Source organism: Gobio gobio (assembly GCF_949357685.1).
Source record: "Gobio gobio genome assembly, chromosome: 21".
Classification (NCBI taxonomy): domain Eukaryota; kingdom Metazoa; phylum Chordata; class Actinopteri; order Cypriniformes; family Gobionidae; genus Gobio; species Gobio gobio.
In genome coordinates this window covers 34,967,027-34,990,099 of record NC_137117.1, presented here as the reverse complement: position 1 = coordinate 34,990,099, position 23,073 = coordinate 34,967,027, and the positions used below count along the sequence as shown (strand labels likewise).

General features: G+C 43.8%; 1 protein-coding gene across 5 annotated transcripts; it reads right to left on the bottom strand.

Moving 5' to 3' along the window:
* Positions 1 to 213: 213 nt before the first annotated feature.
* g6pd (glucose-6-phosphate dehydrogenase) lies at positions 214 to 22,435 on the bottom strand (the record flags this gene model as incomplete). Of its 5 annotated transcripts, none has more annotated exons than XM_079803238.1 (15): positions 214 to 1,285; positions 1,371 to 1,463; positions 1,938 to 2,014; positions 3,104 to 3,339; positions 4,012 to 4,198; positions 4,804 to 4,897; positions 5,250 to 5,375; positions 5,566 to 5,724; positions 6,861 to 7,078; positions 7,175 to 7,283; positions 7,862 to 7,899; positions 20,601 to 20,722; positions 21,550 to 21,582; positions 21,857 to 21,889; positions 22,398 to 22,429. In XM_079803238.1, 15 exons carry the CDS (start codon positions 22,420 to 22,422, stop codon positions 1,195 to 1,197), a joined length of 1,641 nt encoding a protein of 546 aa, XP_079659364.1. In that variant the 3' UTR covers positions 214 to 1,194. The 5 variants fall into 5 exon arrangements, with proteins under 5 accessions (XP_079659364.1, XP_079659368.1, XP_079659365.1 ...); XM_079803242.1 differs by lacking the exon at positions 22,398 to 22,429 and adding an exon at positions 22,194 to 22,369; XM_079803239.1 differs by lacking the exon at positions 21,857 to 21,889 and having other exon boundaries at positions 22,398 to 22,435.
* Positions 22,436 to 23,073: the final 638 nt, after the last annotated feature.

Sequence of the window (23,073 nt, the reverse complement as noted above, 5' to 3'; positions counted from 1 at the left end):
ATTTTTTTTACGACAGACTTTTCAAATCCTATCCCCAATTTTTTTGGGTGTTCATATACCAAGTACCAATAAAGTCACCAAGTTTCGGACCATTCCGATGAAGCTACGATTTTCTAACATTTAAAAATAAATAAAAAAATCAGGTCAGAAATGACCGAAGAGCCCCAGAGGGTTAAAGGACCAGATGGAGAAAAAAAAGCAATGGGACACATGTGAGGCATCTTAGCTATTCTTTATTGTAAAAGTAGTCGTCTATTATAATAAAATAGAAAACAATGGGCAGACATTTTACAGAAAAGTTAAATAGCTCACAGATGTTCAAGCATCCCCAAATGAAAAGTTTTCTTAAGTTGTTTTAAGCACCCTAACAGGATGTTGAAATTCAGTGCTGCCAAAAACTCACCCTCAATACATAGGTTGAATTGATGTTTTTTGACACTGATTCAATGTCTAACTAGTGCTGAAATATCGAGCAGAAAGAGACCATGCCCAAGTTAAACTCACATTTTGAGAGCGGAGTAAAATGAATATCAAAGCTCATCTATTAAATTATTAACAGAGGGATGTGGCATGTAATACATTTGCTTTAATAAGACTAAACATAATCATGGCTCTTTCAGCCAATCAGTGGGAGCCTTAAGACATGGTGAAAATGTCATAAACATTCATGTTGTTAGGTAGTAACAAAGCACTCCATTTCCCCTACATTCCTAATCCCTATATGTTTCTGCAACTTTTCTTTTGTGTGGTCCAATTATAATATTTAAGTAGAATAATATAAATAAATGCAAGAAGACAAATGTCAGTGCAGGGGTAGATATTTTCCCACCGTGCCTCTGCCTATAAACACTTTTGAAATGTGAGCAGCATTTAATAGTAAGACTTGCTTGTAAAAAGAGGAATGCATAACAGAAGCTTTGTTTTTCTTAAAGAATAAAGAACACAGGGATCAGAATGCTGCTTAACTGCATAAAATTATTCACTGAAATATAGAACATAATATGAGGAAGTATATAACATAATGAGCAGGTTATAATTCATTACATCCAAAGAAAATTGTATTTGTAATCTTATTTGTTGGTCCTTCTTTAAATGAGTGCATCTTCAAATACTTCTCCATCTTATTTCAGGCACTCATCTTGGGCTGTTTTTTAAACAGGCTTCAGCTCTTCTCATCTCTGGCATCCTCTTCTTTCACAGTTTGTGTGGGTTGACCCATCTGTATGTACCCTCGTAGCGGAAGCCCACCTTCTGCACCAGCTCATCAGCCTCTGCAGGTCCACGGCTATGACAGAGAGCCAGAGAGCGCATGAGGCACATTTTATGTCACTTTGTGAACAATTACTTTCAGAAAAATAAGTGTGGTTTACCTCCCGTATTTGTATGTGATGGGTGGCGTCTTTTTTGTCTCGATCTGATGAAGAAGAGGAGTGAAGATTCTCCAGGCTTCCCTCAACTCATCACTTGAATAAAATAAGTCAAACTCAGAAATGGTTCTTTATATTCTTTACTCAATTTACATCAGTGTGTCACATATTGCATGCATTCCAAACAAACAGTATATTTGCAGGGTTTAAAAAAAAGTTCAAGTTTAAGTCTTTTTAAGACCTTTATGCACGCATAAAATTAATACCATATTAGCAGGATAGAGCTAGATCTATGGAAGTTGAACAAAAAGTTTTATGAAATTATAAGCCTAAAATTTCAGCCTTTAAACCATTTTAAACCATAGTCCCACGTCCTATGTTGCACCAGTTACGAAACTTGTTGGCGTTCCAATAAACACAGCTGCATTGTAAACGGTAAAATTCAGAGCATTCATTCGAATCGATTGAGGCATTTACATGAAGGCTTTTCAGTCCGACTGAGCCATCAAATCAACTGCTGACAGATTATTAGGGTGCATGTAAACATACAGTAGCTTGTAAGAAACTCACCTGCGTACAAAATGCATCTGACTGCCACAAAAGACATCCAAAATCAGACGTTCATAAGCATCAGGCAGCTTAACGTCCTTTGTAAAGAGACATTTATGAAGAGAAAAGGAAGTAACTTTATTAAAGATGTTTTTTTAAAGAAATTAACATTCTACATTTGATGGCCAAAGTTGCCTAATGCTGCGTTCACACCAAACGCGTCAAAATCGCACCTACTGCGTCTAGTTGGACGGTTGAACATTTTGAATTTATTCACGTGTTCAAGTCGCTCCAGGAGAAATATGTCAAAACACCACTCTGCCTCTTTTCATTTTCATTAAAAATATAATTTAAACATTAATAGCCACACAAATGTGGTCCAGGCAACGCACTACCTACATTCTTTCCTGCATGTGTATTTAAATATCCTAAAAAAAAAAAAATGTAGTTATGAAACTCTCTTAACTCTTTGCCCTCAGTCAAAACGATTTGGCAGACAACAAATGATAGATTCATCACAACAAAGATTGCCCGTTAGATCTACATAAGACGAATTCTATCATGTTTAACCACTACAGAGACATCCGAGCCAGAGGCAAACGTCAGAAGGACTAGCCAAGGAAAGGCTGCTCTCGCCGGGGTTAATGAACGCTGAGTGCCCGGTGATCGGCTGGATCTCACTCCAAAAACACAAGATTGTTTTTTTTTTTTTAAAATAGGCGCTCTTTATAAATAAACCATATATTTTTGCTTTAAACAACTACATTCTCACCTGGAAAAGTCTTAAAACTACATTTTGTGACACAATAGTAGTATTTTTTAATTATGCAGGGTTTCTCATCACGTCACTTTACCACGTAACAGCAGCAAGCAGGCTCCTGATTGGTTAACGCTAAATTGATGCCAAAGTTCACATTTTTCAACAGATGCGGATTTGCTTCAAATGCGTGAATGCACAAAAAGCACCATTCGCGCGTAACGCGCAAGACGCTCAATTCACGTCAAATTCGAACTGGACACGCGAATGAGGCGGAATCGCATCCATCGCGCCGCAGGACCTCCAGACGCGCGTCAACGCACCTTTCCATTGAAATCACTCGCTCCTGACGCTCTATTCGCGTTTGGTGTGAACGCAGCATAATAGGACAAGCCATACTGTATGGATGTATTAAAGGTGTCTGTTTTACCCTGTATCTGCTGTGGTAGGTCAGGTCCAGCTCGGTCTCCTCGGGGCTGAAATAGACTCCAGGTTTCTTGCTCATCATCTTGGCGTAGATGGCCTCGTTGGGCTGCACGCGGACCACCAACTCGTTCCGCCTGCACTGAGTTTCAAAGATGTCTCCAGGAACGTCTGTGAACTGTAGCCTCACCTCCGCCTTCCTTTCGTTCAGAGCCTTTCCACACCTGAGGATGAAGGGAACACCTGGAGAGAGGGAGAGAGATTGATTGATTAATGAAATATCAGCACATTCAAGAAGGAATATCAAGTACACACTTCCGTTGAAAAGTTTAGAGTCAGTACGATTTGTTGTTGTTGTTACTGATAGAAATACTTGTATTTAGCAAAGACACAGAAGTTCAAATAAATGCTGTTCTTTTGAATTTTCTATTTAATCAAACAATCCTGAAAAATCCAGGGGAAATCCTGAAGCAAATCATCACATTTGAATCATTTCTGAATGATCATGTCACACTGAAGGCTGGAGTAATGGCTGATGAAATTTAGCTTTGATCACAGGAATAAATTACATTTTAAACCATATTAAATGTTATTTTAAATTGTATTATTACACAGCTCAGAACAGTATTAGAACAGTAGTGTATCTGTTTCAAGTTCATTTTGTATCTTAAGCCAAAAAAATATTTTGATTTCAAGACCAAGGTGTTAGTAAAGCTTAAAATGTACTCATTTAATTCAGCAAATAAAGCAGCACAAAGGCTGCTCTTAATCCCAGAAAGAGGCACAGGTCAAACAGTATCAGCAAGGTCCCAATTTTAGGTCTTTGGCCAGATTATAAATATTTGCTGTTGAGCGCATGCTCTGAGCTTCACTAACACATGTAATGATTAGATACACACAGTGTGCATCACTTACCATCCCAGCGTTCATTCTTTACATAAAGCACTGCTGTGGCAAATGTAGCCTGAGTGGAGCCTTTAGGGACAGTTGGGTCATCTAGATAACCCAGTTTAGCCTCTCCTTCTCCATCTGGATCTCCCACATACTGACCCAAGACCACGTCTGAAAGAGAGACCGGTTCAATGCACTTCAGCACCTTCACCTGTAGGGGGACAAAGAGAGCATTAGAAAACAGGCAGGCAGAAATCATATTACCTAGGGTGAGATATCCAGGATCATTCCCATTTATCTTAGCAGTTCAGTTCAGTTGGATGCTTCATGAACACATGCCATGTGAATGAACACACAAACAAACTATAAAATCACCACAGCAGACACAAGTCTACTTCACACTGTTAAAAATCCTCAAACTAACTAACAAATTAAACAAAAAAAGCAAAACAAACCAAAAACATGAATAATTCCCCTTGGTGTTACACGTAATTAGCAGAATTTTCTCTAAAGCACATATGTATAAAAAAAAATCAATTAAAGTATAAACAAAAAATTAACATTATCCTGAAACATAATCTTGAAGCCAAGACCTTAATTTAAGCTTGCTTCAGTCCGCCAACCTTTTATGTTAATAGTTAACTGTAAGAGAGTGGTAATGGCTGGATACATTTGATTTATTTGATGGTTGGATCAATTTCATTTATTTGATCAAGGCTAAATTCAGGATGATTCAGATAAGTGGCATAAGAGTGATGCAAGAGGCGGCTGTACACACACACACACACACAGTTCATTGGCTGACCAGCTCGTTACCTTCTCATCCCTAACATCATCAGAGCTGGTGGATGCGGGCTTCTCCATGGCAACCAGAGAGAGCATCTGCAGCAGGTGGTTCTGCATCACATCACTGGAGACACAAAAGAGAGGAATACATTCATTTACAAATCATGCTTGATTAGAATATCAAAATCCACTCAGCCTTTGAAGGGAATCACACTTTTGTCTCTGAAATAATGTGCATTTTATCTTTGTTTCTTTTAACAGACTACTTTTATGGTGCTTCACACCGTACACTTTCATTGTACGCAACAGTATGAGCATCAAGAATAAAACATTTCTCCTGTGTGTTCCATAGTAGAAAACCATACAGGTTAAATGATGGCAGAATTCATCTTTGGTAGACTATCCTTTTATTCCCCATGTTTTAACATCAATGAAATATCACAGGTGCAAAATCATCTCAAAGCAAGGAAACTAACCGAATGATACCAAAATCATCAAAATATCCTCCCCGGCCCTGGGTACCAAACGGCTCTTTGAAGGTCAGAACCACACATGCCACACTGTCCCGGTTCCATATGGGACCAAATATTCGGTTTCCAAACCTTAAAGGAAATGGGAGAGAAAAATATGACTATTAAATCTCAGATACAGAGGAAGAGCTTCCTAATGGAGTTTAAGCCTTAATTATGCATAAATGACAGCTGTGTGTGACAGCTAGTGAAAAGTAGATGGCAAAGAGGAATGAAGATGAGAATGATAAACAGACACAGTGAGAAAGGGAAAAGGACCGACCTGAGGACCATGAGGTTCTGGACCATCTCTTTGCCTAGGTAATGATCTATCCGGTAAATCTGTTCCTCAGTGAAGAGAGAAGAAAGATGACTGGTTAACTCCTCTGAGCTCTGCAGGTCACGGCCAAACGGCTTCTCCACGATGATCCTGTTCCAGCCTCTACCAAACATACAAACACAAGAAATGAGCTCAAATCCATATACACTTGGCATTTAGAAAATCAAACAGAAACTACATTTCATATCTAGCCAGTGATTACAGCATTATTATATAGTATTTTTTGAATTAGCCTTTATTTTGATGTTTTCAGTTTTTAAATTTTTAGTAATTTTGGGTGCTTTTTGTCATTTTTATTGGTTTTTGTTTTAAATATTTCGATTCAAAGGTGCAGTGTGTAGTATTTATGAGAAACTAATGACAAAAATTAAATATGATATACATCACTATGTTTTCAGTGGTGTATAAAGACCTTACATAATGAACGTTATGTCTTTATTATCTTAGAATGAGTCATTTCTATCTTCATACACTGCTGGTCCGCTTACAGTGAAGTTGCCATTTTGCACCGCCATGTTTCTACAGTAGCCCTAAACGGACAAACTGCTCTACAGAGCGCTAGTCACTCTCTGCTGTCTCAGACGACGACATCTTTGTCCTGTGTCGGCCACCGTAGCTTCTCCATGTGCTTCGAAAGAGAGGGGTGAGCAGTGGACGATTGCAATTCACAACCTCGCCACTAGATGCTGCTAACATTTACACAGTGCACCTTTAACTATTTCAGTTTTAGTAATTTTATCACTTCAAATCGCAGGCTTCCTCTCAAGTCACTTCGAGGTTCCCTCCCGTGTACTAGAGCATGAGTGAACGTGCACTCTTTAAAAACTGTGCTTAAATTCTTTTGACAAACTAAAAGATGTAGAAAGGAATTGGTACATATTTGGAATGAAAGTTACATAACGTACTGAATGTCAGCTTGATTATTTTGCTAAGAAACTATGCACCAGTCGAGGGCTGTCGTTCCAACCACACAACTTTGCGATGCCGTTCGCGGTTGATCTTTGGAACAATGGTTTAGGGAAACACAGAACCATTGAATTATGCTGATAACGAAGGAACTTGCGACCACAGGTGTTGCCTCGCTAGTTCTAGCTACAGTGAATGTGATCATGTATGCGCGTTCACTCTAGTGATCACTGTTTTAGTGATCAAACTGTGTCTATCGTCCACATTCCTGGTACTAGTAATATGTATTATACTGTATAAAGCTTGTGTTACTGCATGCGTTTGCTCCTCACTTGGTGCTCATGCACTGATGCTTGATGTTCTTGGTGACATCGTGGTAGACGCTGGGCGGCAGAGCCAGGTAGAAGAGGCGGTTGGCCCCAGCTCCTCCAGGCAGGGACAGCAGGTGAGTGTTCAGGTTAGCGAAAGAGGATTCATCCACGTACTTCCCACTGATGTAGGAGTTTCGACTGAAGAATGCAGCAAGCCGCTCTGCCTCAGAGTCTACCACCTGAAGGAGGAAAAAAACAGAGGCCATATGAACACAAACACACACATGCGATAAGCAGACAGGATTACACATGGAGAAAACTCTCTGAGCGGTGACCTTCATGTAGGGCATGCAGGCCGTGCGTATGGCATCAACGGTCAGATCGGAACGAGCAAAGCCCACAAAATATGTCTGTTCGGGGAGAAGACCGTCTCTGAACAACCACCTATAGAGAGAAAAAGAAATAAATAGACATACACTATCATTCAAAAGTTTGGGGTTGGTAAGATTTTTTTAAAGAAATTGTTACTTTTATTGATCAAAGACATTAAATTGATCAGAAGTAAAAACTTGTATAATGTTACAACAACAAAAAATAATCAAAATAAATGCTGTTCTTTTTAACTTTCTATTCAAAGAATCCTGGAAAAAATAATCACAATTTTCAATAAAATATTAAATCACAGAAGTTTTCAACATTGATAATAATCAGAAATTCTTGATAATCAAATCATGATATTAGAATGATTTCTGAAGGATCATGTGACCCTGAAGTAATGATGCTGAAATTTCAGCTTTAAAATCACGGGAACAAATTACATTTTATAATGTATTCAAATAGAAAACTGTTATTTTGAAATGTAATATGTCACTGCATTTTTGATCAAATAAATGCAGCCTTGATGAGCATAAGAGACTTATTTCAAAATCCCTTTAATAATGTACCGAACCTTAACTTATGAACTGTAGCGTATACTAGTAAATAATAGTACGCATGAAGGCATGTTATGTCAGAGTGCTCACCACAAAGTTGGGTAGATTTTCTTTTTGGCCAGATCTCCCTACAAAGAGAACACATTTGTTACATCACAGTACAATTTTTTAATGTAGGCTCAATTACACAAACCACCACACAACACACTTCACTAGAGAGGGTTTCATAATGCAATATTTTCAAAACTAATTAAAATCACACCAGCAAGTCTCAAAGAGAACAGTTGGTCTGAGATCAGTGCTAATTGATAATTTATTAAATTATCCCATTCAACATTTTTTAACAAATACCTTACAATAACTGAAAAAAAGACGAATCATGATTGTTTATTTTATTCTACCTTCATCTTTAGGGATGGTCTGTTCACCACTGGCAATAATTTCTTTAAAATAAACCATACCTCGTTTTTTATTTAGTCAACTGTCATGGTGATATGACATGATCTTTTGACATATAAGAGGTCTTAATACCATTAAAACTTCCTACAAGTTTCAGAGCTTAAAACATCCTCCTCATCCAAAAACAGCTCGTTTGGATATTGTCAGATTTCTGAAATCACAAGGGCAATTATATTTCCATAGGCCCTTAGCGGCTGACAACTGTCTACACCAGCGCAAGCGTTGCGCCAAAAGCAAATAGAACCCATTATAAATCACTGATGGCGTCTACACTGGATACAGCATACAGATACCCGTTCAATATCTGAAATATTCCACGCACTTGATTCTGCTGACAAAAACACAAAATGTAACGTAAAAGAACTTTCGCTTTGACGCTTGCCGTTTAAAACAGCATATTTGCATCTGTACAGACTTGAAAGTTTAGATTAATTTTTTTGATTAATTTTTTAATGGCGTCCCAAATCGCATTGGAGATTTATATGTTTGTTCTGAGAATTTGACTGCAGTTTGTTTTCCAAACACTTACTCACATGCAATAGCGAGTGGCCGTTGATAATGCTTCCTATGCAATGACATTAGCCAATCATAACAGTGGGCATTTACTGACAAGCCTTAAAGGAGCCGCCCCTTAAAAACTGATCATTTCAGACAGAGGGTCAGAATGAAGGTTGAAAATATGTTTTTCTACATATATATTAGTGCTGTCAATTGATTACATTTTTCTGTGATTAATCGCGATTCAAAACACTTCTATACAATTTTTTTTTAGAATTAATAAAGTAATCATTTCACAGTTAATCTCCAAATCAATGTAGAAAGACAGTATATTTTAAATAGTTTAATGGCATCTTTTTATGAATAAGGGCCAGTCTCACTGATACTAATACTGCTACGGTCTCGATGAAAATTATTTAAGACCTCCCATGTCTCCCAAGTCTTTACATTCAAGACGTTATTTAACTCATTTAAGACTGCTCTTATGAGGATACTCGACAAAACGGGCATTTTGGCATAATTCTGTGTGTTATTAGCTATTTGTTCAAGAGCGAAAGAGAACTCAATTCTGGCTAGCGATACTGACTAGCGGTCTTTGGTTTCATTGTGTGTGTGTCACAGACAAGACATTCACAGACAGCGTGGTGTCTTTTGTCGTGCTTGAATGGTTTAAAAGCATTTGCATGAATAAGGGCGTGATCATATAAAGTAACGCTAGCCAAAGGTTGAAAAAAATGGATGCTGAAATATTTTACAAATATTGTAAAAAAAAAAAAAAAAATTTAAATAAATAAACACATTCTGATTAAACAGAATCAAATCATAATGAACTGCCTGCCTAAAAAGCAGTTTTGGCCATCAGAGTCTTGTCTGAACACGCCTATGAAGCACCAAAATGCCACCGAGGTTGGCAGCTCAGTTGATTTTGAAATGTGAGAACCACAGTGACTCATGTCACAAATACATTTGAATATAAAAGACGTAGTTTTAAAAAAACAAATCCAACAGTCAACCCATCCCTGCTCCACGTGACTTAGTCATCACAATGCAAAGGTCATTGATCTCAGCAGATCTGCTCCACACCCATTTAGACACATGAGAAACGCTCTGTGCACAGCGAGACAGCGCTATTCTGTTTATCTTGGCTGATTTATAGCATTGTGGAGAGTCCCGTCTCTCCAGATATTCATTATATGGGGATATTAGTCGATAAACGGTTTTCTATTAATCATTCCAGCTGCTTTGCTGTGGTGAAAAGCACTCCGTAACGGTGACTTCACAAAAATCCATCCACACTGATTTTGTAACTTTTAGCCTGAACAATGCAGCATAATCATACTAAAACAAGCATACAAAAACTAAGCAGCCAGATAAATTCTATGCATGTGCTCTGATAGTGACTACAGTGTTTCTAAAGAAAAAGTGTGTTTGTGTTTGTGTATCTCAGTGATCCTGTAGTGTAAACAGTACAGCATGCCACTAGAAAGCCTGAGGCTCTGGGTCTGATTCCCAGGGAATGTTTGAAAATTAAAAAAAAAATTATATGTTGAAAATAATACAAACCCATTTGGAAAAAACAAACAAGGTACAGTAATGCACTTGACACCTGGGGTTCTCTTACGAGAGGTTCTCTCGTATTGTGTAAGTTCCTTACGCTACGGGAAAGTATTCTTTCTTCGAGATTTCTGAAAAACCCAAAATTATCCTTAATTTTGTAACATTGTCAACGCAGTGCGGCAGCCTGGCAGACCATAGCAGGCTATTCCAGCGTGCTATTGGCTGCTCTGCTGGCAACTGCAGCAGCCTATCGGTGAGCCCGCGTGACGTGGCGACCAATGAGGGCGCTTCGCGCCCACCTGGCTTCATTTGCCTACAGGTGGGGCGTGGCCACGTGTATATAAGCAGGGCTCACGGGCTGCATATTCGATTTTCTTTTCTTCAGCGAAGCCCTTCGCATCGCTGGATCTGGAACCCGCCGCCGTGACCGCGCAGACAAGCAAGCAGAGGACAGCGCCTGAGGAAGCCGGCAGCATCGCGCCACCTTCAGCCTTCCGTGCCTGCTCTGCTATCCGGCAGCCCCATATCCTTTTACGCTCAAAGTGTTGTCGCCGCTGCGTCACACTTTTCACAAAAAGAGCCGAGCGTTGATACAAATGTCTCGTTCCACCTGCGGCTCGTGTCACGCGCAGCTCAGCTCCGGGGACCGCCATGTGATCTGCGCTCTCTGCCTGGGCCGTGATCACGCCGCCGCCGCACTCCACGCTGGCGGATGCCAAGAGTGCGAAGAACTGACGATGTCGACCCTGCGGGCTCGACTCGTCCTGTTCGAAGATGATATCCCTCCAGTCCCTGCCACGCCGCGCAAGAAGAAGCGCCGCTCGCAGCGGACTCCGGAGCTCGCAGAGAGAAGCTCGCCGGAACCTTTCCCGCCCGCTTCTCTCTCGCCTTCCCCGCCCCCACCCCAGGCCGCCATTTCTGTTGCCGCCTCCGGGGATGAGGCGGATGCGGCCGCGGAACGCGCCGACAGCTGCTCCATCATGGCTTCCGACAGCGAGGACTGGTCTTCCGCGTCCTCTTCAGTCCGGGGCTCCGGACGCTCTCGAGCGGGTGAGGACGCCGAACTCTTGCGCCTTCTCACCCGGGCTGTCGAGCAGCTAGGCCTCGAATGGGCCCCGCCCAAGGTGGCAGCGCCGAACCGACTTGACGGATGCTTCCTAAACAGTCGCCACCGTGCGCCCACCTCCAGGACTGCACCCTTTTTGCCGGAGCTTCACGAGGAGCTCGCAAAGTCCTGGAATGCGCCATTCTCCGCGAGGGTCTCGTCTCAGGCTTCTTCGACGCTCTCACAAGTTGACGGCGCGGCCGAGAAAGGCTACAACGCTATCCCTCCGGTGGAAGAGGCGGTCGCAGCGCACCTTTGCCCGCCTTCTGGTTGGCGCTCAAAGGCTGCCCTCCCGTCTAAGGCCTGCAGAGTGACGTCATCGCTGATCGGCCGCGCTTTCGCTGCCTCCGGTCAAGCTGCGTCCGCTCTGCACTCTATGGCCGTGCTACAAATCCTCCAAGCTAATCTCCTCCGCGACATGGACGAGAAATGCTGTGACGCTGAGTTAATCACGGATTTGCGAAGCGCGACGGATCTCTCCCTTCGCGCCACCAAGACCGCAGCACAGGCCCTCGGACGCTCTATGGCCTCCCTCACGGTAGCTGAGCGCCACCTCTGGCTCACGCTCGCGGACATGCGAGAAACAGAGCGCGCGGCCTTCCTAAACGCCCCGCTCTCTCCGTCTGGGCTTTTCGGACCAGCGGTCAAGGGGATCGTCGACCGTTTCTCCGAAGTGCAGAAAACGACGCAGGCCATGAACCTTTTCCTGCCTCAACGCCCCGGCGCTAGCAATAGCTCCGCTGCTCGCCGTCCTCGTGACCAGCCAGCAACGAGCTCCGCGCAGCGCCCAGCGCGGCCCCCTTCGTCTCAGAGAAGACCGAGCGGCCGCCCCAGATCGCGCTCTTCCAGCCGTGGTAAGCCGCCTCCACCTCGGGGCCCCCGGCCTAGGATCACGCTGAAGCCCGAGCCTCCAAAGTCCTCCTAGCAAGAGGCGAGAAACGACGGTTAAGTCCCGCCGCGGCCGGACCACCGTCAAAACTCTTTTTCCTGTCAGCCCCCACCACTGTGGCTGCTGCAGATGGATTTCACGCAGCCAACGAGCCGGCAAAAATGCCTTCTCGCCTGTCAATAACCGCCGTTTTTACGGCGAACCAGAGAAATCACAAAAGTTGCATTATTTCTGGTCGCACGGCTCGCGCCGTATGTGTTTCAAATGCAGTAAATGTGCCCACTTTTCTGTGTTCACCCCTGCACACAAGCACTATAAACCCTGTGTCCCCCACTCACATAAAGCGGCCACCGGCCGCTCGAGTGCTAGAGTTAGGTCACGTGTCCGCTTGTTTGCGTCCACGACTAACCACCACACGCGCTGTCACACAGCCACTCTTAACCGGTCATGTTCCACGCGTAAGAGTTGTGCCCGCTCAAACGCGCTCACACATTTTCGCGAACATTATGCCTCAGGCGCCACGCGCCACGCCACACACCATTTATTTTCCGCCCAGGGTGGCCGGAGCGATGAGTGTAGGGCCGCACACAAGCCACTCCCCGCTCGAAGCGGCAGAGATGCAGTGTGTAGGGCGGCCAGCCATCGCGAGCGATCGGCTGGCCCACAGCACAGAGAGCGCGCGCACTGCGCCCGCCCCTCCTATACGGGCCGTCAAACCCGCGAAGCGCGGCGTTTCGAGCCCGGAGGCCGTTCTATCCCGTGTGGCGCACGCGAGAGCGTGGGAAGCCATTCCAGGTGTATCAGAATGGGTGCTGAAAACAGTGAAGCACGGCTACACTCTGCAGTTCGCTCGCCGCCCTCCGCGCTTCTGTGCGCGTACAGAGACGAGAGTGAGCGAGGAAGTAGCACATCTACTTCGAGCAGAAATAGCCACGCTGCTGTGCAAAGGGGCTATAGAACCGGTTCCCCACTCTATGAGCGAGTCAGGCTTTTACAGCCGGTATTTTCTCGTGCCAAAAAGGGATGGGTCGCTCAGACCGATTCTGGATCTGAGGCGTCTGAACAAAGCTCTTATGAAAAGATCGTTCAAGATGCTCACGACCAAGCAGATCCTCGCGCATATTCGCCCGAGAGACTGGCTAATCTCCCTAGATTTGAAAGATGCATATTTTCAAATCAAGATAACGCCGCGTCACAGGCCATTCTTACGATTCGCCTTCGACGGCCAGGCTTATCAATACACCGTCCTTCCGTTCGGCCTGTCACTAGCACCCCGTACATTTACGAAGTGCATGGACGCGGCCCTCGCTCCTCTGAGAAATCGAGGGATGCGAGTATTGAACTATCTGGACGATTGGCTCATCCTGGCGCAGTCGGAGGCCGAGCTCCTCGCCCACAGGGCAATGCTGCTCAGCCATCTGGACAGCCTAGGGCTCACGGTCAATTGGACCAAGAGCTCATTAGTGCCCATGCAATCAACCTCATTTCTGGGTTTGAATCTGGACACTGTGGCAATGTCAGCCCGCCTGTCACCCCATCGCGCGCGCCAAGTTCGGCGCATGGCTGCGTACTTTCGGCCAGGCAAAATCGCACCTCTCAAGCTGTTTCAGAGGATGCTGGGACGTATGGCCTCAGCTGCAGCTGTGCTCCAGCTGGGCTTAATGCGCATGCGCCCGCTGCAATGCTGGTTAAACGCCCGAGTGCCTCACAGGGCCTGGGCGTCCGGTGGCTTCAGGATCAGAGTGACTCAGGGCTGCGTGTCAGCCCTAGAGCCCTGGTTAGTAGCCGACTGGTACCAGAGGGGAGTGACGATGGGAGCCATCTCACACCGCAAGGTCATCTCGACGGACGCCTCCACCACGGGTTGGGGCGCCGTTTTCGAGGGCAGATCAGCCTCGGGCCTTTGGTCGAGCGAGGAAAAACTCCTACACATAAACTGTTTGGAGATGATAGCGGTAGAGAACGCGCTCAAGCAGTTTCTCCCGCTTATACGAGGACACCATGTGTTAGTCCGGTCGGACAACACCACAGTGGTGTCCTACGTGAACCGGCAGGGCGGTGTCAGGTCCAGAGGTCTGGGCAATCTGACAGAACGCCTGCTCGTGTGGGCACAGAGCTCGCTGCGCTCGTTGAGAGCTGCGCACGTGCCGGGCCACCTCAATGTGGGCCCGGACAAGCTGTCCAGGGGCCTCATTCTCCCAAGAGAATGGTCCCTGCACCCCCAGACAGTCCAGCTGGTATGGCGCCTGTTCGGCAGAGCGGAGCTCGACCTCTTTGCAACAAAAGAGAACGCCCGCTGCCCGACGTTTCTGTCCAAAAGCGAGGATGCGCTGTCCCAAACTTGGCCCAGCCTCCCGCTGTATGCTTTCCCGCCGATCTCCCTATTGCCCCAGGTCATAGCGAAAATCAGGGAAACGCGCCGTCCGGTGCTCCTTATAGCACCGCGCTGGGAGAACCAGATTTGGTACCCAGAGCTGGTGAAGCTGTCGCACTCACCCCCCTGGCCAGTTCCGCTGAGAGCAGACCTTCTCTCTCAAGCAGGAGGCTCAGTTTGGCATCCCCATCCAGAGCGATGGTCTCTGCATGTATGGGTGACCAACGGATACCCGTTGACCTGCCCGAAGGGGTTATGAACACGATTTCACACTCTAGAGCCCCCTCGACGAGGCGGTTATATAGTTCTAAGTGGTCGGTGTTCACTGAGTGGTGTGTTTCCAAGGGATTGGACCCACAGCAATGTGGGGTCCAGCGGGTGCTCTCCTTCCTCCAAGAGCTTTTGGAATTGGGCAGGTCCCCTTCCACGCTCAAAGTGTATGTGGCGGCTATAGCAGCGTTCGCTCAGACGACGCTAGGTAGCACGCTAGGAAGGAACGAGCTCATCGTCCGTTTCCTCAGAGGAGCCAGACGGATGAATCCCCCGCGGCCCCCGTCGGTTCCTATATGGGATCTGGCCTTGGTCCTAGAGGCCCTGAAGGCTCATCCCTTTGAACCGCTCGGGACTGTGGAACCAAGGTTCCTTTCGCTGAAAACCACGTTTCTGATAGCTCTGGCTTCAGTGAAACGCGTGGGGGATCTACACGCGCTCTCAGTGAGCCCGACGTGTATGGAGTTCGGTCCTAATGACTCTAAGGTCATTCTCAGACCGAGGCATGGTTATGTCCCCAAAGCGATCGGCACTCCCTTCAGGGCGCAGATTATCTCCCTCTCGGCTCTGCCAGCATCCGATGAGGGGGACGGTGGCAATTTCCTCTGCCCTGTCAGGGCATTGAGGGTTTATGTCACACACTCCGCCGCCTTCAGGCGTTCTGAGCAGCTATTTGTTTCGTTTAGTGGGCGCACTAAAGGTCTCGCCTCCTCGAAACAGACCCTGTCCAGGTGGATAGTGGACGCGATTGCAACTGCATACGCTTCCAAACACCTGCAGTGCCCGCTAGGTGTCAGAGCACACTCCACCAGAGGCATGGCCTCTTCGTGGGCTTGGGCCAGAGGGATTTCCATCCACGATATCTGTATGGCGGCAGGCTGGGCCTCCCCGTCTACGTTCGTGAGATTTTACAATCTGGAAGTTCCTGCCTTACAGGCGAAAGTGTTATCAGTTCAATAGGGCCGTTGGTTCTGCCCAGTGATTCTGCGCAGACATAGCTCACATACTGGTAGTAAGTTCGGTACTAGGCTCATGTGAATTTGAAGGAGACCGGCGGTGCCGTTCCCTCATTTACGAGACGAGCTGTTGTGAGTTTGAAGGTGACCGGCGGTGCCGTTACCTCACTCATATAACAAGATATTGTGAATTTGAAGGCGACCGGCGTTGCCGCTCCCTCATTCATGAGACAAGGTGTGGTGAATTTGAAGGAGACCGGCAGGTGCCGTTCCCTCATTCATGGGACAGGGTGTTGTAACCACCCGTCGTAAACCACCCGTCAGTTCGAATGAAGTGTCTGTATATGTGGTGGCCCGTTTTTTTTCTTTACCGGCCACCCTGCCCGAGCAGTGTTATGGTCCCCGGTTCCCTGGGATACATATGCTGTATGCGAGGCGCGCACGGCGTTGACAATATGTTCCCGTAGCGTAAGGAACTTACGCAATACGAGAGAACCTCTCGTAAGAGAACGATACTCGGTTACTTAACGTAACCTCGGTTCTCTCTAGAAGAGGGAACGAGTATTGCGTTCCTTGCCGTGCGCCCCGCTGGCTTTTACGCTTCAGAACTAAGAAAACCGAATATGCAGCCCGTGAGCCCTGCTTATATACACGTGGCCACGCCCCACCTGTAGGCAAATGAAGCCAGGTGGGCGCGAAGCGCCCTCATTGGTCGCCACGTCACGCGGGCTCACCGATAGGCTGCTGCAGTTGCCAGCAGAGCAGCCAATAGCACGCTGGAATAGCCTGCTATGGTCTGCCAGGCTGCCGCACTGCGTTGACAATGTTACAAAATTAAGGATAATTTGGGGTTTTTCAGAAATCTCGAAGAAAGAATACTTTCCCGTAGCGTAAGGAACTTACGCAATACTCGTTCCCTCTTCTAGAGAGAACCGAGGTTACGTTAAGTAACCGAGTATCGTTTCCTTTTCAACCACTTAAGAAGTCTACTTTCCAACAATAACAAACAGATAAAGCTGTTCCTTGCACATGTCTGACTCAATATGGGCATCCAAAATCATATTAAACACTATTGGCCCCTCAGGCTTGTGATGCTTGACGATTATGGGGATGCAAATACTAGTGTATTACTTATTTGGTTAATGTATTATTCTGCATCAATCTGACAGCAAAGACTTTTAAATCGTTACAAAAAAAAACATTCCAAATAAATGCTGGTTCTTTTGAACTTTCTATTCAAAGAATCCTGAAAAATGTGTCATGGTTTCCACAAAAATATGAAGCAGCACAACTGTTTTCAACATTGATAATAATCAGAAATGTTTCTTGAGCATTAAATCATCATATTAGAATGATTTCGGAAGGATCATGCGACACTGAAGACTAGAGTAATGATGCTGGAGTAATGAACTTTGACATCACAGGAATACATTTTAAAGTGTGATAATATTTCACAATATTACTGTATTTTTGATCAAATAAATTCAGTCTTGGTGAGCATAAGACTTCTTTCAAAATAAAAAATAAAATAAAAAAATTCTTACTGACCACAAACTTTTGAATGGTAATGTATTCACTAGCCACTTTATAAAAGGTACTTTGCATGAAGTTTTGGTCCATATTATCATCCCACAGTTGCTGCAGATTTGTCGGCCCCCCAGACCATTACACCACCAACAGCCTGAACCATTGATACAAGGCAGGATGAATCCATGCGTTCATGCTGTTTATGGCAAATTCTGACCCGACCATCTGAATGTTGCAGCAGAAATCAAGACTCAAAGTTTTAACATTTCCATGTTTTCTATTGCCCAGTTTTGTTGAGCCCGTGTGAACTGTAGCCTCAGTTTGCTGTTCTTATCTGACAGGAGTGTCACCGGTGTGTTTTCTGCTGCTGTCGCGCGTCTGCTTCAAGGTTGGACGTGTTGTGTGTTCAGAGATGCTCTTCTGCAGACCTTGGTTATAGCGAGTGGTTATTTGAGTTACTGTTGCCTTTCTATCAGCTGAACCAGTCTGGGCATTCTCCTCTGACATCAACAAGGCATTTTGACCAACAAAACTGCCGCTGACAGGATATTTTCTCTTTTTCAGACCATTCTCTGTAAACCCTTGAGATGGTTGTGTGTGAAAATCCCAGTAGATCAGCAGTCTCTGAAATACTCAGACCAGCCTGTTTGGCACCAACAAACATGCCACGTTCAAATTCACCTTTCTTCTCCATTCTGATGCTCATTTTGAACTTCAGCAGATCATCTTGACCATGGGTGCTTCTCAATATCCCTCCTCATTTCCTCCCTCCTGCATCCTATGACCCGGAAACCGATCGAGCTCAGCCATCTTGTAGGACATCTCAACTCTCTAATTGCACCATGAGGAGGCGAGGATTGCGGAGTGAGGAGGCTTCCTGAGGAGTCATGAGCGAGGATACACAGGTGTATCCCAAGAGGAAGGGTTTTATGGACTAAACATGATGCATGTATAAATTCTCCTCCCCCTTCACATCTGCATCAAGTGGTAACAATGGCAGATTTATATCAAAGCACAAGACTTTTTTTTTACAAACCGTAATACTATACAACAAATAAAAAGCATTTGGGAAGAATTCATTGTTAATAATAACTGGTAATATAAAAAAATACAGACAAATGTGGAGGTTGAAACTATTACAATACACTGTAAATAATTATTTCTAATGTTCAAGAATCCTGATGTGCAAGCTAAACCCAGCGGTGTAGAGTCATCATTAATTGAAAACGCTTTGAAATGACACTAAAGGGAGCAACAATATATCATTCCACTTGATTTCATTCCTCCGGAAGCGAGGAAAAAAAACAAGAATGCACAAATAAGAAATGAGAAGCACCCCATGTCTACATTGACATGAGCTGCATTGAGTTTCTGCCATGTGATGATTAGATATTTGCGTTAACAAGCAGTTGAACAGGTTTACCTAAGTGGCCAGCGGGTGTATATAATTCACTAATGTAATCTTATTTACATTCACAAAATAAAATATATTATTCAGACTACAATATTTTGAGATGTTCCAGTGCGTTCCATTTCCAAATGCATTTGCGTTAGCTTCATGCATTTTAATCCAGCAAATCATTAAAGGCCTAGCTGTAACAGTCTTTAAAATGAAGGCTAATGTTGTTTGAGACAAATGTGATTATGTGACTGGCTGGGGTCCAACATGCTGAATGCAAGTGGCTCAAGGTCAGACAAATGAGGTGATGTTGCATCTGGATTTTGACATGGTTACTGAATGGATTCGATGTTTAACATTATGCCACAAACCTCTGCAACCCCATGGCAACAAACCATCTTTCCAACCCCACGATCCTCCCAAACACACAAGCCAGCTCTTTCACCTCTCGCTCAACAATAACTGAAAGAAAAGTGCTGACAGAGAGTGACATTGCATAATCCAGCTCACTAGCACCTATTTAAAAACCCCAAACAACAAGAACAGGAAAAGCCAACAGTAACAAAGATCTTTTCACAAAGCAGTTGTGTAAAATCAGACTACTAAAAAGTTGAACAAAATAAGGAGGAACAAGGAAAAGCTAGCAAAAATAAAAAGGAGGAAGAGGGTTTAAATTTCTCCAGTGAGAAGTGCAAACGCTTGACCAACTGTAATGCAAACGTCACTTTTTATTCTTGATGTTTTGTATTATATGCATGCTGAATGAATCTAGATCAAGGCTGTCTAGATAAGTCGGTCATAATTTCCAGCCATTCACAGACCTTCTGTCACCACACTTGACCAATCACCTTTCAAGGCCATAAACTGTGAACTGAACTGCTGAATTACTCAACCGCCCTGTTCTGTCTGGATGATAAATAGAAGCCTTATGTTTGTAACGTCCCTTCATGATTGCTTAATTTCAGTTGTACTTCCTCCTACAAAACATCAAGCCCATTTCAAACAATTCAGAGGAATCTGAGACTTTCTTCCTTTATCGGGCAAGCAGTAAACAGGCTGTGCTGTAAAACCATAAGGTGTGCAATACTAAAGAAACTAATACGTACTAGCGTGAATACTTTAAAACAGGAACTAAATCAATAAATTAGTAGGATTTCCAGCACTTTTGTGACAATCATTTCAATGCACATGCACATCAAATTCTGTTCAAGGTCCATGTTCGGGTTGCAGTCATATTCCGAATTCAATGTTTATTTGCGTATATGCAGCGGAACATCAGAACTGACTCGAATTACTTCTCACATTCAAAAAAAGCCTGAAAACCTCAGCATGAAACAGAAAGCGCTGAGCAATCGTTAATAAACATATGTAGTAATATGTACACCGGCAATAGAAGAAAAGAGAGCGGATGAATGAATGCAGCAACGACTGGTGGGAGAGAGTTGTGAACTTAAGAGCTTACAGGATGGCGACAGAGCTTTAGATTTTGGAAACACTCACTCCACAAACTATGTGCAATCATGGGAAGTGTGATGAAACCTGGTGAGGAAACTGTACGCACACCTGTGCCAGTTGTAATGCATCCTACTTTGTGCTTTAAGACTTATCTAGACAGCCTTGATTTAGATTCAGCATACATATAATACAAAACATTAAAAATAAAAAGTGGAGTTTGCATTACAGCTGGTCAAAAGGAGAAATTTAAACCCTCTTCCTCCTTTTTTTTTTGCTGTGTCGATTCCTCATTAGTAGAGACAGATATATCCCACACACACACACACACACTGAGACTCACCGAAGCACCCATGATGATGAAGATATGCACATCGGACTGGTGAAATTCCACATCATCGTGCAGTGCTTTCCTCAGCTGCCCGAACACTTCTGAGCGTGAGAGGGGAACGGAGCTCATCTTGTCTGCCAAGAGGTCATGGAAATATTAAAGTACAGAAGACCAATCTCATGTTACCCTTAGGTCCATACAGTCAGATCAAAAGCATGTTTAGGAATTTATAGCTTTCTGAAGTTATATTACAGATGTATAATAATTTCCAGTCATAAAAGAACATTGGAAATTAAAAAACTATTATAGTTACATACCTACTAAAATATTTTTGTAATGAACTGTTGTCAGGGCAATTATGAAGAGAGATAGAGATCAATATGGCAGATATAATGCTCAATATGGCAGATATATTGCTGATATATACAGTACATAAAGCAAACGGACAGCAACATTTCCAAAAGAACATTATATAGATTATTTTATCAACTGTTTTAATAGTATAGTAGAAATTGTTTAAGGCATTTGGTAGATTTGGACAAATAAGGAAGTAACATGTCTGTTAATCACCAACCTCAAAATGGCTAATAAATAAGTTAAATATTTTGTTCTGTAGTTATATACCAATTTGGCACATTGACTCACACACTCCCCAAAGAGCATTTTGACTAAAGTTGCCAAACACACACATAGTACAGTGTCAACACATACTAAACATAGCAACACAATATGAACAAAAACACAACAGAGCAAGCTTGTTTACTAAAAGGCCTGAATATGAAAACTTGATCTACAGTAAATGAAAAGAAAATGATTTTCATTTCATAATTTTGCCAATGCGGAGTCACCTAAGGAACAGACAAACACTAATTATAGCTGTTTTAACAATTATCTGGTCTGGAGATTTGACGGGTCAAAACACAGAGCTATTTGCATTGGGATAACAGACACATATCCCTACCACTGTGCTCAGGGACTGTAGTTTGTGCTCTCTCTGTGGCATAAAGGAAAGATACAAGTGTAAACCGACACAAAAACACAACAGAGCAAGCTTGTTTACTAAATGGCCTGAATATAAAAAACTGGACCTACAGTAAATGAAAAGAAAATGATTTGCATTTAAGGTATTTAATCATTTTGCCAATGCTGAGTCACCTAAGGAACAGACAAACACTAATTATAGCTGTTTTAACAATTATCTGGTCTGGTAATTATACAGGTCACAACACAGAGCTATTTGCATTGGGATAACAGACACATATCCCTACCACTGTGCTCAGGGACTGTAGTGTGTGCTCTCTCTGTGGCATAAAGGAAAGATACAGGTGTAAACCGACACAAAAACACAAGCTCCCACCACCCACACTCTCAACTCACCATAATGTTATTAGCACAATCCCTTATTTAACAGGGCTCATCCTGACACTGACTGGAATAACGGCTTGCTAATTATTTTATGCAATGCTGCATCACATTCACAACAAATGCTTTTAACACACAGTTATTTGGAAAGATTGTTTTTAAAGCAAAAGCTTGAGACAAAGCTGGTTAGTTGTTGTTACAGCAGAAGAAAACACACTCGCTGCATGACAACGTGCTACTTACATTTAATGCTCTCTTCACTAAACAAAACAAAAATACCAGGATTTTAAAGGCTAAACTTCAAGTGTTGTCACAGGCTCGTTGTATATGAGCGCAGAGAGTAAACATTACCGACTACATTGACATTTCTTTAAGACAGTTTCCTCCTTCCCTGTTAAAGTGACACGGCGGGCTTCTGTGATTTTATTGGTGTAGAGAGGAACTCACCAGCGCTCGCTCGACTGCCCATCATTGCTGGAGCGTGTGACGTCAACCACGCAATCGCGCGCGAGGAAAAGGGAGGTGGGCGGGGCTTCGGGCTGCAGGAGGGAGGCGCTTGTGGACAATATACACTCACGGCGGTGATTGACAGCCGAACGCCGCAATGGCGACCATGCTGAACGCTTTCCTGTCCAATAGAGAGCGCGCAAGCGGAATATCTAATAAGCATTAGTCCTGCTGATAAAAGTAGCTCCAAAAAGAATGTCAGCATGACATTGCAGATTAAACAATTCAATAAATCCATCTATTAGGCATATTCTCATATATATTCCGTATGAAGTTAAGATTCAAAGTCCTTTATTGATAGATTAACTACAACTGCTGAACAAACAGCATAGCGTCAGTAAAAACTATTGTATTCTATTGCATTAGCGCCACCTTGTGTTAATGTACGTACTCGACTGGATTTTAAAGAGATAGTTCAACCAAAAATGAAAAAACTGACATTAATTTCTCACCCTCATCTCATTCCAAACCCGTAAGACCTTCAGAACACAAGTGAAGATATTTCTGATGAAATCCGAGAGCTCATAGACAGCAATGTAATGAAAACTTTCAATGCCCCGAAAGGTAGTAAAGACATCGTTAAAGGGATAGTTCATCCAAAAATGAAAATTAGCCC